The sequence below is a fragment of the Prenolepis imparis genome, unplaced genomic scaffold (assembly GCF_030444845.1).
Source record: "Prenolepis imparis isolate NDT839.2.m4 unplaced genomic scaffold, iyPreImpa1.0 SCAF_12, whole genome shotgun sequence".
NCBI classification, from domain to species: domain Eukaryota; kingdom Metazoa; phylum Arthropoda; class Insecta; order Hymenoptera; family Formicidae; genus Prenolepis; species Prenolepis imparis.
This window is the reverse complement of record NW_028141170.1, coordinates 8931178-8947727: the sequence shown is the minus strand read 5'-3', so window position 1 is coordinate 8947727 and position 16550 is coordinate 8931178. Positions and strand designations below refer to the sequence as shown.

Here is a 16550-nt window from a genome sequence, read left to right as displayed (position 1 = left end):
TATATATAGTTTTTATTATATTATCATCTATTCAATATAATCTATAAAACTAATATTCATGATAAAAATATATTGTATTAATTAAAAGTGTATGTGTGTGTGTGCGTGTATATGGGGCTACATATATATAAAGATAATATATAAGATAATAAACTAAATAATTATTTAAAGCTTTATTTCATTTGTAATATAGAATGGTTTGACATGTGAATTATCTGTTTATAGCATTAACAAAATTTTCCACAGATAGTGTTTCGTAAATATAACTTCAAGTTTCAAAAATTCAAGTTATCTAATTGCAGTATGAAAGTGACGATATGCTTTCAATATTTCCTTGCAAAACATGTGTGTATGAAAGAACAGCATTACCGAAAAGAAAATGTACGCGCTGTTTGCTTTTTCTTTTCATCAAATCCTTCATTTCCCTTCCGCGTAAATACGGATCGCAGTGAGTTGTAGACTCCGAGTGCACGTAGAAATGACTATGCATTTGCGTATACAACATCGCATCTAGAAACAAGGATAGCGCCAAGTTTCTAGAAACGTAGAATAGATGTTTGTGATTAATATATATGCGGGTTGCATGTTCTGTAGCTATCTCTTTCAACTTGAGAACCCTCTTACTTATCTAAAGTAAATTTCCTAGTAGAATTCGCTTGAGAAAACCGTCTTTTTCGTAATTTTTTAATCGTCGACGTCAAATACTTGCTAACTAAATCCCCTTAAAATTAAATAAAAAATAGAATATAGCTCTAGTTATTTCAAAAATCTTATAATTTTAATTGCTTATAATTGAGAATTATTAATATTATCAATTGACTAAAAATCACGACTTTAAGATAGTATAAAAATTTCGAAATAACTCATAAATTATTATCAAAAGAATTTTATATCATTGAATTGAAAAAACTATTTCAGTATTTAAAACAGCGCAAGATATTTTTATTTTCTAACATAATTCACTGATAGAATATTTCTATGACATATTTTTCTTCATTTTTTTATATTATATAAGAAATTAATAATAACACATAGAAAGCTTGGCACACGGAGCTATTTCCCGAAACAATTATCTCGATAAAGATGTTGCTGCGCGGGCAAACATCTGGTCGATAAGAAACGGAAGCCGAAGTTATCCGGACAAAACAACGGACACGAGAGCGTCACTTTGCTGACGGCAAAAACTGTCAGGAGGCATCTGCGAAGTCGCTTGTGTGCGTGCATTTATAGTTTGCGTTGCAAAGATGCTGGATAGAGACGAAAATAATATCTCGTGATAAAAACGTATGCTTCGTCATAATTCACGGTTCACGAATGACTAAATATAAGTGTTTACCTAAAAAAGCTTCATCTTCAGAAAATTTAATTCAATAAAACTATAAGAATTTTCATACTTAATATAATATACAGAGTCGCAAAATTAACAAGCCACGTTTTATCGATCTTAATTATAGATATTATATTTTATAAATAAAATTTTTTCCAAATGAAAATGTTGAAAAATATAATTTTATTTAAATTTAATATTATTGATCGTATATCAGATATTTTGTAATATCTTCATGGCAAAATACTGACGTAATACTTTGAGATATCCATACAAGCTTACTGTTATTGCACTTGTGTGAAGATGCTTAGAGAGTCACCGTATATTCTCACGTTACAAGCACGAAATACAACGTAACCGATCCTACCGAGGATGTAAGATATACATACGGTACCAGTAACGGGCACATCTATTCACGATTTAATTGGTATCAGTTACGCCTTAACCATGTTGAGGATATGGGTAATGTGCTATGTATTTTAGGTCGATTCATTTAGCAGGTTGATTAATTACCTTCAAGCTTTACGTTCTGAACTGTTATGTGCTTTAATCTTAAAAATACCGAAATTTTCAGTACATATACAAGAAGCATGTATTTATCAAGTTAAGAAAAAAATTGCATTATCTATCAAAATAACTTTTTTGTATAATATTAAAATATATTAAAATATATTATTAAAATGCAATAATAATAATGATTAAATATAAGAAAAATATTTAATGATAAAAATATATGTAGTTCTTTTTACGCATTATCTTATTACTTATTATTAAGTACAAATATATTTATATTATTTTTTAAAAATAATAAACTTGATATCAAGCTTAAAATTATTTTTTACATTAAAAAAGAAAATAAATATATATATTATATATAAAATTTCTTAAAAATTTAATTTAATTAAAAATTTTTTTAAATTGAGAAATTGGTAACGAGAAAAAATTAACACTCAAGAAACTGTTATCAATTTCATTGGAAAGGTAATTAAAACGTGCATTATTGACAAAAAGTATTACCGCTAAAAAGTATCTACCTGCTCACTTCCGTGAACGATAGAAAAATAAGCGAAGTTCTCTCGAGAAATATAATCGGTTATTTTCTTAACTACGTTATGAGATATAACAGAATAATTATTTCCCTAGCAGAGTATTATTTTTCCGACGAACATAATTTCAATTATATCGAGCAAATGTTTACCCTTAGAACCAAAAAACTTTTGTTCGCGGATTTTCCTTTTTTTTCCAAGCGATTAATTTCTCCTTATAACTGCGTCGGCTTTTCGGCATTCGCGTATAAATCTCAGTCACGAACAGCTTTTCTCAATTTTTTCTCACGTTTGTTTTCTCATCATATGTAATGCCATCTTAATACAATCCGTATTCGAAGTAAAAGAGCAAATCGAATTCATAAAAAAATAGATGAATTAATGTCATAATTTATAGTAATAAATTTAAAATACGCAAATCCGTATATATCTTAACTAAAAATTTTAATGAAAATTTTAATGAAAATAAAACGTAACTACAATGTTATTATAAATTATAAAATACATTATACATATATATATAACTTTTTAAATAGAAAAAAAAATAAAATATGCATTCCATCATTTTATCTTATTTGCATAAATATTTTATATCTTGTATTTTGTCGTTGGCAGAAGTAACTCAAAGAGAGAGAGGAAGAAAGATAATATCGAGATATCCGCCATAAGGGAATCAGCATAATGGATAGCGCGGTAAAAGCACACTCGAATGTACGGTACAATCGCGAGGAATAGGGAGATTCAGAGAGAAGAATCGCCGGAAGGGAATGGAAGGATTCGGTGCTGTAGATATCGACCGATCGACCACCATGGCGATGGACCATTTTTATATTTCCCTCCCTGAAACATTTGACTTTCTTTATTTGATTTAACCAAGCTGATTTTTTCAATCGTTTTTGACAAAAACAAAAAATGCAAAATGCCTAGATTTAATATAATCGAATAAAATAATATTAATAATTTGAAAATATTAAGAATTATATTTATTGAAATCATTATTTACGCACAAAAGTGCACATATATGTGTAAAAAAAAACCATTTAAAAAATCTTTCAAAATATGTATTTTAGGAAAAATTATATATTTTTATCTCTATATATATTTTTATTTTTTCATTTCCATTATTCAAATTTTTTAATTGTTAAAAAAGATATTGTTTCTGGAATACCTTACGTAAATATTCAAATAATCAATTCTATATAAACTATATTTTTTGAATAAATAAGTTTTATATATGTATATATGTATATTGAAAAATTAACATTGCGAAAATAATAATTACAGATCTATATTCGAAAAATGATGTGAGAATGGCATACGGTTTTATTTTTCGTTTCCTTTTATATCATTCATATTCAAAACGTTATTCGAGTACAATGTGCATTATGCAAACTCTAATTTTCGTATTTCCCTCCCTTCCGTATCATTTCATTGCTCATCAACAGAGAGAGATATGACGGTAATTCAAGTGTAATACATACACTTATTACGCGGACATAACGCTAAACTGGTTTACCGGTATAATTAGCATTTCATTGTCATCAAATTACACTTTTCGCAGTGACGACGTGGCGCAATTATACATACGTGCTGTTACGTAATACGAGATACTCATATCAATTATCCTTTGTGGTATCGACAATACGCGTACATATATAATACATATATGTGCGTTTATCATTCCTCAAATTTGCAATTAATCGCGATATGATTAATGTCAGGATTCGCCAATACATTTTGTTAAAATTGCGGCATTATTCTCACAATAATAATTAAGATAAAAATATACAGTGAAAGAGAACCTTATCTTTCTACGAGAAAAAACGTTCGTAGAAAAAAAGCACTTTAATTATGAACAACTCTTAAAAATCTTAATTTAAAAATTTCCCCAACCCTTCACGTATATCAAGATTAATGGCATACATTTCTCAAAAGTGTATATTCTTTAATATATGCATTTAATACGTTAATTTATTCCCGCCTCACAATATATATATAATTCTTTTCTTCTCTCTCCTTTTTCACTCATTGTTCGCACTAATCCGCGTACTTTTGCTGCATTAAATTTTTTTCACGAGCGTCTTATTTATATAAATTTTCTTTTTTATAGTACCATGTGTTGAAGCACAAAAATAATTCTAGGACAAACTTTGCAAACTTTGCAAAGCTGCGTTTAACATCTGCACTCACAAATGCACGAGGGTATACATTAATTAATTAAATTATTAACGAGCTCATTCATATATGAGAAAGGGAAACAAAGAAGGGAAGGGGAAGGAGTGGAAAAGGGGATTCGTGCAACGTGATATTTCGCGGCAACATTGATGCAACAGTATGATGTGCGAGTACGACGCGCTCGGGTATCTACATAAATTAATTGTGTGAGATACGCACATGTGATGCGTAATGTGCCACGCACACCGCACGCACGGCCTGCATAATAATTGCACGTACATAAACGATGGGAGGGGGAGGAAACCCGGATATAACGCTCGAGTATCGTTTGCTTTACCTACAAACGCGCGTTTGCCGACGCGGTAATCGTTATCTAATGAAACAGTCGGCCGGCAAATAGAGTTGGATTGAATTTACTGTTACCGCTACACGTGGCCGGAATTTACCGATGAACGCCTAAAATCAATAGAGTCTATTTAAGCTTCACTTTACAGTTCATGCTGACATTTCAAACCCAGAATATTTGCAATTGTGCGCTTCTAACTCGTCTCGCTCGTGGCTTTCGACGTTTGATCGTGTAAATTTTATCTTTTGTCCATAGCCATATAATCTATGCAAAATGTTTAAGTACCCCATCACTTTGTTCGTATATATAAATTTTATTATTAATTTCTAATTCAATTTTTTCTTAATATCGTTAAAAAATATTTTATTTTTGTGTAGCGTATTCAACGGTATCGTATTTACAGTACCATAAGCTGGATGAAAAAAGGCTCATCATGAGCGTAGAAAATTTCCTGACCATCTTCATTTTACTTTTTATCGCCTTCATAATATCGTATTTACGCGGGACCAATGATATTTCACTGGCAGCTACCTTGCGGAGCTCCAGTTTATCTCATTGAGGTTAAATAGGAAAAAAAAATGATGAGAGCAAGAACCTGGAGAAAAGCAAAACGAGAAATCGCGAGGACGAGAGGCACGAAGTGAGCCTATCAACGGAAAAAGAAAGAATATGCACCAAGAAATTGCGAGAAGACGCAAGCAAAGCAACATAAAAAGACTGAAATAAATAAGGGTATAAAGAGAAAAAAATAAAAGTAACCCAAAGAGGTAAACTATCGACGAATCAGATTTTCAGTTTTTTCTTCACACTGAACGAATTATAGAATAAATGATTTATAATTCGTACAGTCTAGTTTTTTTTACATAATTTTCATATTTAAAGCAGACTTTACAAATTACGGATTTACGTAGTCTTTGCACCATAAGCCGTTCGCGAATTGTCACCTTTACGCCTTACTCCGAAGAAACCGAAAGGTCGGTTAGCCGAAAGGATCCCTAAGGATATTTGTTTAAGCACTGAGACCGCAGAGTTTCCCACAATTTCCCGTGGAATTTACGCTTTCGAGAGCTCTCGTATATTTTCACAACACGTCATCTTCCGCGCTTCGAGCTTACGATTGAAATTCCTGAAAATTTCCACACCAGATGCGACATATATAAGTCTTTGCTTTCACATTACATGAACTCATTCTATATAGAATATAAATTTATTAATCATTCTTTATCATATATAAGATATCAGTATAGTATTATTATATAGTATAGTATAGTAGTAATTATCTGAAATTTTAAATCGTTTCAGAACATTTTGAAATTTATATGTATTATGTTTTAACTTTTATATATTCTTGATTTTTTTCTTCGAATAAGAAAAATTAAAAACTAACTACTAATTTTATGGAAAATTATTTGCGGGATATACAATATAAATTTTAATATTTTAGACGTTTCTTTTTTCCACTCGCGTTTATGTAAATAACGTATACTTTACGTATACAAAAAAAAAACAAAAAGCTTATTAATATCTTTTTGCACAGTAGTAAATGGAGATAATTAAAATTCTAAATAAGATATATCTTTCTCTCTCTCTTTCTCTCTTCTCCGCATATATTTCATGCAGTTTATTATCCGTGTAGGAAAAAATGAACAACAGCTAGATGAAAAACCCGCCGACGTAATTTTGAGGTCCGCGATACAATCCTGAAATATACATATATATATATGTATGTATATGTATATATATACATATATATTAAACGCCGTTAGTGCGGCGCGTAATTGCCGAGGTGTTCTCGCGCCATAAAACTGGCAGTCGCGTCGCGAGAAATGACTCCTGCACCGAGAATAAACGACCGTTGTTTCTCATTTCTTGATCGCAAACGTAGTTCGCGTTTAAAGTTCAGCGACGCGGAACTTCCGCTCGACGAGTTATCCTCTCGCGTCACTCCCTCCCTCCCTCTTTCCCTCTTTCCGGTAGTTGCCGAATCAAAAATACACGACGGCGAGCACCGACTAAACAACCCTTGGGTGTAGATTTATAGACGAGCGACACCCGTTGGGAAATCAGCATCGTCTGTGCTTTCAGCGATCTCGCGAAAGAGAACGAAGAGTTTTCAAGTTTTCATTGACGACGAGTATCGCTACGTTGAAAGAGAAAGAAAGGGAAAAAAGGGAAAGACAGAGCCGAGGGATTGCGGATCCTGTTGCTGTATTCTGTTTAGAGGACTCTTAATCTTTAACGTTGGATTTAATCCTAATCTTCCTTTAGTTAGTTTCCAATGTAAATATGCAGTTGTAATCTAATAATAATTGATACTACAAGTTATATCTATATTAAGAATATTACGTTATAATAAGATTTTAATGTCTTTATTTGTATAATACTCTCAATTCTATGTTAAATCAAAGAATAAAGAATTTTATATATTAAATTATTAAAATAAATGGTAAAAAAATATTATTTTACTTTAAAAAAATTCTTTATTTCTCTAAATATTACCATTATTTTAATTATATATTAATTTTATATTTATTTTACCTTGTTATATGAATTATATGCATATTGATATATGTAATTGATCAATAAGATAACATGTTCTCGGAATTAACACAGCAAAGAGTGTGAGAGAGGATGTTGAATCGACTTGAGGTATCTCATCACTACCTTCGGCCGACTAGCATTAAAGTTTCAAACTGCCATCGTATCCCTTGGGGGATAAAATGCAGCGAATGCGCGCTAGCTGCAATTTAACCATGTGCAACCCCTCGAATTTCAACCTTTACGCTAAAGTACCGGATGTTTTGTAATTTTTTATTTTATTGCTGCATCTCTTATTTGCATTTAAACGTAAAATCAATCGTATGCAACAAAAATTTCGCAATCAATTCTATCTCGCATAATAATTGTACAATTTTTCTATTTCTTTGCTATTAATAATCTTGAATAGATAATTGAAAGACAGAATCAGAAGTATAATAATAATTATAAAGTATTTTGATATCATTAATAAGAAACTTTCATTTAAAATGTATTCTATTGTTCCGGATATTTAAATGTTGGATTAATTTTTATATAATTTTTATATAATGTTACATTTCCGCGCAATTAAATTAATTAAAAGATTAGTCGTTATTATAAAAATAATCGAAAGTTGTAATCATCGTTCTGATAAAACCGAAAGTAACAAATTTTATCAAAAGATATTATGATTATAAAAATGCATAATACTTAAAATAATTCTTTGTACGTGAAAGAAAATAATTATAATTGAAAATAGTAAAAATATAATATTGCTAATTCCATATTTACTATCAAAAATAATATCAATAATTATTACAAATTTGTTCTTGGCCGTATGCCGCCACGCGAGAAACGAAAGATAGGGAGAGAAGAATATCATGATAATAGTTATCGTAATGGCGAAATCATGACGCTTGTTTGCACGTGCGTTCCTTAATTTCGCCCACAAACGAACACTCTCAACAGATATTACAATGGAAAGTAAAAAGATGAGAAAAGGGGAGAATGAGACAGATGCGAGAAACACTTGCCAATTGTCTAATTTCATTACCATAAACACGTATTCGCGGTTGTTTTTAAATATCGATTATTTTTACTCTTTCTGGAGAAAAAGAAAAGTTGTACTAAAAATAAGCTCATTGTCAGATAAAAAATGTTCGTTCTAGTGTAATTAAAGAATAACAAATTTTCATATAAAAGTAATAACATATTACATTTCAATAAATACAATAATTATATTCTCAAGAAAACAATACATTATAAACATTAAATTTCAAATTGAGAAGTAGAATATGAATAATAAATTAATTCAATGAAAGATTTCTCGAAATATTTGCGCATTTTTAAGAAATGCTCTAAATTTAATCAGTCATACAATATAATTCAAAAATAATTTTCGTTATTTTCAACTTAGTACAACGTTTCTCTTTTATTATATGTTCTTTCGCTTTATAAAATTCTTTTCACGTCTAAAAATATTTAAATTTATCTCAAGGTATCGATCTCTTTATATTTTCAGTGTTCCGGTACAGCTTCAGGCGATTTTTCGGAACGAGTAGCGGCGCTTCTACAATCATCCTCGACCCAGGACGACTGCTAGTAGTGCATGACATGTGTGACAGCCCTTCCCTAATCCAGTACGTCAACGAAAGAGAAAAAAAAAAGGAGAGACAGCCGAAGGGAAAAACGATCCGACGAGCGTCTCTAAATGATTTTTGTCGAGCTAATCTGTAAGCTTTAAGACGCGCGTTTCGTGACAACGTCTCTACTTTAGGCTTAAGACATCGGTCTCTGTTTCGCGCGGATGATGTTGCAGCACGACGACGGCAGAATTTGCGGAAGTATCGCGGAGACGAGTCAGAACAAAACGCGACCTTCGCGAGACTTTGCGTAAAACGAAACGATCCCTCTTGAGACTCTTCTCTTTGCGTCACTTTCGCGAGAAAGAAAATCCGACTCGATATCATTGCTTACAAGTTAATTTTCAACGCTACAAACCGTATTTATAGACAAAGCAGTTATAAAATATTAAATAATGCGTGTAGCAAAAATTCAATTTTTTTATTTTTGTATAAAAGTTAATATATTTTAATTTATTTCAACTAGAACATAGTTAAATGTACATAACAAAATCAGTTTTGTATTTTACATTATAATTGTTGAAAACAATATTTTACTTATAATTAGAGATCATCATTTGTCTTAAATTTGATATAACGAGAGAAAAGATTATATATTTATTTAAAGGCCTCTTGAAAAATAGTTAGTAGTTAACATAATCTTTCGCTCTTATAATGGAAAAATAAAAATGTTTTAAAAATCTGTATTTTATATATAATATAAACAAATATTTTGCGATAATTCTCTTAAAATAAAATTCGATTATGACGTAACTAATAAACGCATAAATAAACGTATCCACATGTATCTACATGAGAAGTAACAAGATCGGATAAAAGTGAGAATAATATCTGATCAGAGTTTTCCGTCGTCAGACGAGTAAATGAACATAAGTGAATGTATGTGTGTGCAGAAGTCGGAAAACGTAAGAGATAGTTTTGAACGAGCATGTGGGTGGGTAAGTGGGTAGGTGGCGGAATGGTAGTGTGATCTTTCTGGCGAGGGCGCAGGCGTTAAATTTCCAGATAGCCCCGGCAAATAAGTGCCGCGTAGATAAGCGTGGAAAAACCGTGCCAACCCGCGGGGATAGGGAAACGAGTAGAAAAGAGGGAAAAGAAGGAAGCACCTAGGGATACTGGAAAAAGCGAGAGGAGAGAGAGCCGCACTGTGAAAACGGGGTGCGATAATGGTGCGGAAATGGTGTCGGCATACGTTAGCGAACGAAAAAAAAAGAAAACGTCGAAATTACGATTCACCCAGTACACGCGAGGGAGTTTTTCAGAATTAAAATTCTGATATTCTGAAAAAATCAATACACGTGTTGCTACATTTGCAAAGTTCACACCATCTCGGAAAGGATTATAATTATAGCAGTATTACTTTTTATAAATAATGAAGCCGTAAATACAATGAAAATAAAAGTGGGAAAAGACCGACTGCTATCATTTACTTGTTAATAACGTCTGCTACGATATTAAATAATTATTAAGAAAATTAAGAAAATCCGAAAATATACATAATACTCTGTAAGTTAAAGCAAAAAAAATATATTAATTTCTCAATATATCTTCAATATTTCAAATATTTAAAACAAAATTCGGGATTTATAACAAAAATAAAAAAGTCAGAGAAAGAATGAATTTTAATTCCAAACTGCACTATTTTATGTATAGAATTAATTAGATTACGAATTTATGAATAGAATTAATTAGATTACGAATTTTTATTTTGCAGAAATATCGATTTCGTTAATTTTTTTAAATAAATCATAGGTTTATATTTTATTTAAAGTAATTACTTATCTCTTTTGTCTAAATTTATATGTGCTAATAAAATTCATAAAAATTTAAATTTTGGAAAAGGAAATAAATGTTTTACTGTAAAATTCATTTAAATAATAATTTTGTCACTCGAGTTTTTTTTTTCTGCGATTGTCATCATCTTCGGTTATACTGTAATACTTGCAGTGACAGATGCATAGTCATTTCGCGTTTTATATATTGAATTCCACGCAACCAAGATCTATATAAATTGACGCGCCGTTACAAATGTCACGTATATGTATATAAAAGCATGAATATTCACGTTACGAAAAATATACGGAGGTTCGAACACCGCGAATATCGATACCCAAGATTGTTTAACCGCAAGCGAAGCGTGAAATATTTAAATCCACGTGCCGAAATGTTCTGAAAACCACATCGGCATTTGCATGACGCATTTCATCAGTGGCTTCGACAGACTCCAAAGGTTTCGAATCAAAAGTAAAAAATATATATAACCGCAATTTACACGTATCGAAGATTTATAATTCAAATTTGAAAAATATAAAAAAATATATATATATGGATTTATGAGAAGTTACTAAAATATATACATATAAACAATAAAAAAATTAATTTTTATTCAAGATATATAATATATAAATATAAAGTTTAAGTTTTATATTCAATAAAATAAAATAAAATTTTATATTTTTTTATAACAAATAAAAGATTTCATGTATAATTTCATGTATGATATTTATTTGTTATAAACAATTATGTATTTTATTTTTAAAAAATTTAGTTACATTTTTAAAGTAAAATTACTTTATCTCAAAAAAATGTTTTTAGATATTCAGAAGTGTTTTCAAAATTTAAAGTAGCGTCTAGCAATAACCCAGTTGATTATGACAGATTATATTCTTTTTCACATTTCAGAAATATCATAACCGATGCCGCGAAGAGACAAAACAGAATCGTACTATTACTCGAGTGACTCATACGTCATAATTAATCACGTCGCAGTCAGCTAGTATCGTTTTATTGGCTTCGTTACACGCTATGCCTGCTCCATAATGACACTTGGAGTTTCCATGCAAAACTAGGTTGGGCGTGAATCGCAAACGTGAGAATGGCAAAAGTAGTAAAATTGTTTGTGATTTCCCTCATGGATAGAATCATAAGTTACGGCTTCATTATTTTGATTGGCTGTGATAGTTATCTTTTCATAAAAATTATTAAACCGTTCCAATTATCATAATTTCAGTGATGCCTAAGTCATAACAATATGAAACACAAGTAAAAACTTCAGACAAATCAATGTCTCTATTAATTAAAAAATTTTTTTTTTAATCTCAAAAATAAGAAACTCAAATAATGATAAGAAGATATTATACTTCTTATACATTTTTTTAAATTTAACTTTTTTGTTATGCATATTTAATATTAAAAAATATTATCCAGAAATATAAATATTTTAGTTTTATTTTATGGCACAAAAAAAATATTTCTACTATTATAATTTAAATAGAAAAACCATAAAAACCTCGGAGTTTTAGTTTCGAGTAATTTAAATTGATATAATGATCTAATTAGTAAACATTGAACGTTTCGGACTATATTTCGCTGATTCGCGCGGAAAATCAAGTGATAGCGATCGAGTTTGTTCCGACATAAAGAACGTAGCGGCGCTTTCTTCGTTGCTTTCCACAGGGTATCGAATAGCACCATTATTCCCGGGAATATTTTACAAAACGTCAAAATAAAACTGATCGAGAGTTTCGATTAAATTCTTGACGATGAAAAGACAACGCGAGAACGAACGGCCATGCGGCGGGTTGTTCTTTTTTTGTCTCTCTCTTTCTCTCCCGCTTTCTTTGTCTAAAAGTTCGATTTTCCTTCCTGATAAATGCGGAAACGCGGATCGTAGAGACCTACGGCAGCATTTCAACGTGAACGAGAATACTAAATAAAGTCTGCCATTCAGCTAAGCTCTTAATCAGCCGTCTGACATAAGCTAGGTAGCTATAAAATATATATATTCTAAATATATCGCAGTATTATCTTATCCATTACGCTAGTTATTCTTGAGAATCTGTACAGATTCTCCGATCAAATATTTATAATATCATCGTATAACAAAGACATAATTTTGCAAAAGTTGCTTTGAACAAAAAGGCGCGCCATAATTTTTGACGATGGTTCTGATTGCAACCGCCGATGAAAGTCCCAAAAAACTGTGATTCCACGAACGAAACGATTTCGCCGCCAACACCAGTCGTATCGTATTCGACGCTCTAACTTTTGTCAGAGCGGATCGTATAAATAATGCCGATACGAATAAATGTTTGCAATGAAAATAGAAAGAGAGAGAGAGAGAGAAAGAGAGATATATCCGAAGCTGGTTCGTTACTTCGCGCGCTCGTCCCTTCCGTTAACAAAGTAAACTTAATATGTTTTAAAACATAAAACAACTCGAAAGCTATATAAAGTTCGAATGCTAGTCGGTTGCGTGCAGTAGTTTCGTCGTAGCTAGTAGTAACTGTATTTATCTGACTGGCCGCAACAACCGGCATTATTAATGCTTTCATATCGACCGCGTGGTGCAAATTTAACCACGGATTATAGACGCCAATACGTCGCGGAAAGTTCTTGCGTATCGATAATACGGATATATCCATGATTCTTGAGAGTTCCCGATTATTTATGTCTAAAATTATCCGACTTTTATATCAGGAAAGAGTGATCCCGCAATTAAAAAATAATGCAAGGTATTTTTCAGCTATAAATAAAATTTTGCAAAACAATTCGAAAAATACTTCTGATATGTTCGCGAATGCAGTCATTTACAGTCATTACTTAAACATATGTATACAGCTCGTACAGAATGGCGCGAATTTTATTTCAACCATTCACTTCAATTAAAAAAGACAATTTTTTTTTATTTTGTAACTTGGCGAAAAAAACACTGCGGGAGTTATATCCATGCAGTAGCTGTATACAAATTTGATGAACATATTTCCAATATTGAGAGCGTGTTCATACATGCAAAACTTGTACGACACACGGTGCATTTTCCAGCTAATTCCGCTTGTGCAAAATTCCCTTTTCACAATAAAATCTTTACACGCGTTCGCAGTTTCAAAGCTAAGTCGAACGTGAATATTGGAATCTCGAAACAGCCGCAAACGCGGACTGGGAAACAATTGCGCGGAAATTTCGCACATTGCTCGCGCGCGCAACGCGGCTTCCGCTCTGCGTGGGAGACCACGAGCGGTAAAGGCGGTTAACCGATCAGCCACAGTACTCAATATCATTAAGGCTTTCCATATTTATGGCCCATCGACCATGACCGCAGCTATGAATTTATCGCAAAGCCGAATTACGCGCGAAATTATTCCTGTCGTCATAATCGTAGACATGTGAAATGTTACGCTAAATCGGCGTCATATATGTTCCTCCATTATATAAAATATTTCCTTGGATTGCGATTAGTGCAGCGGAAATTGCTTCAAAAACTTTCTATATTAACTTTTATTGTAATATTATACTTTTCCGTATATTTAAAAATACTTATGTATAAGTAAAATATTTAGTAGACGATTAGAGTTTCAAGTATTATATTTATGTGCTACATTGTGTACGTAAAATGTCACGAAAAACCTGCAATGATATTATTATAATTTTAAAATAACTTTACAAAACAATAAGAGAGAAAAGACATTTACAACATTTCTCAATGTTTTAAATGCAATTAAAGATCGTAAGAGAAAACGTTTTTGCTCAACTAAAATAAAGAACTAAAAATGAAAAAATGGTTTTATATACAAATATGATATTTAATTTACATAAATACTCTAAAATATTACTTTAAATATGAATTATTATAACATAAATTATTAATATATCATAAATTCGTATCATTTTCATCTGAAAACTATTCCTTTTATATAAGGATAACATATTTCGTATTTTTGTTTCATAAATGGCAAAGGCTTTTCATGACACTGACGTGACGCGATATCCGTCATCCGCAAAATGTGAAATAGGAAAATCTCGTCGTTGGGAACATCGAGCTCAGAACCCAAGAATATCTAACTGAAATTCAATCCCCGACACCCTTCTTCACGCTCCAACTTGGGCCGACTCGACTTTTTTATCAGCCGATCAGAAAGTTTCATGGAATTAATTAAAGGCACGTTAACTTCCCTTTCTCGCGTTTTGCCGCTCGACGATTACGGATAATCGGTTGCCGCCACCGTTCGCGACGGCTCGTCCACCCCTTTCTGGTGGTAGTTCTTTGTTCCGCCGTCTACTGTCTGTCGCAAAATCAGACAAACGAGAAAAGAATTATCCGATTTCGTTGCTTCATTCTTATGCTCAAGTTAAAGAGAGAGAGAAAGAGAGTTAAATTTTTTAGAAATTCGCGAATCTTAAGACTTTTTTGCAATCGTCATATAAATTATTATAATAATAAAACTGACATAATACAGTGCACAATATAAATAATTAAAATTACTTATTACTGTTATATTAGTATAGTAATCAATTACGTTATTATTAATTATCAATTATTAGTAATCAATTACGTTACATTACGTGCATTTATCGTTAAAATTTATAAATACGTTACATACATGTATATATTTTCGGAATAATTACTGAAATTGATGTAAATGGATGTGTTCTGGAGAATATATATTATCGGACTATATGAAACATGAGTAACCATTACTTTGATAATCAAATATCACGAATTATATATATATATATTATAATTGCATATTTAAATCATTTCATTATATATCTCACAGTGAGATTCGAATCATTCAACGAAGAGAAGAGTCTGAAAAGAAGTTTAAAATTCGTTTCTCCGACAATTGGGTGTGCATTCGTAATTACATATAATTATTATTATCTTGTTATATATTATTATCACATAGGAATCGACATCGCTTTTGATCTACGAGACCAATACAGTGAAAAAGATATACACGTACGCAGAGTGTCTTATTATTATATGACATGGAATATAAAAGAATCAATTAAAATTTTATATCACTTTAAAATTATTTAAAATGTGTAATCACAGCTTGTCACATAAAAATCTTTTGTTATTAATTAAATTATTAAATTTAATTACACAAAATTTTTTTACGTATACATACAGCCAAACATTTCCTTATTAAAAGAAGTGAGAAACAATAATATAAGAAGCTCTGTATACAGCTTGACACGTGTGAAAAAATGCAGGCAACGTTAGTTGAAAGGAATGAGACGTCTAATCGAACTATTAATATGTAAACTACGCACTAGCCGCTAAGTTCCACGATCGATAGCCGTAATTTATCGTTAAAAGCAAGTAACGTAAGGCAACTTTAAACTCACGATTAGCGATTAAGTCTTGCTCACGGAGCCCAGCTGTTCCCGGTAATACGCCTCTCCTACTCCTATACTCCTATCTCCACGCGTCATCTTTTTTTTCCCACCCACCCTGTAGTTTCCGACAAGCCCGTTGTGCACCGGGCTGGCCTGTCTCCGACCTTTTTCTCTTATTCGCGCAGAGGCCAACCGCGCGCAGCTGGGTTAAGGATCAGAAGGATCTGATTAAATTGCTCGCGCGGGATGCGCCCGCAGGTGCGATGCGACGTTGACTGCGCCGGGAAAATCCATATCGTCGTCTCGAAAACGCTACTGCGTGTCGAGAATTTACCCGGTTCTGAATTACGAATTCGCGACATCTGCGGATACGC

General features: G+C 31.7%; 1 protein-coding gene across 2 annotated transcripts in view; it reads left to right on the top strand.

Annotated features, from left to right (window-relative positions):
• Positions 1–10678, top strand: part of LOC145944071 (uncharacterized) — a 91806-nt gene extending 81128 nt beyond the window's left edge. The window contains exon 3 of one of the 2 annotated variants that reach the window (XM_083052084.1): positions 8910–10678. In XM_083052084.1, coding sequence (XP_082908210.1) covers positions 8910–9014 — 105 coding nt within the window. In that variant the 3' untranslated portion in view covers positions 9015–10678. The remainder of the gene's footprint in view (positions 1–8909) is intronic. The other variant, XM_083052085.1, reaches the window with a different exon arrangement.
• Positions 10679–16550: the final 5872 nt, after the last annotated feature.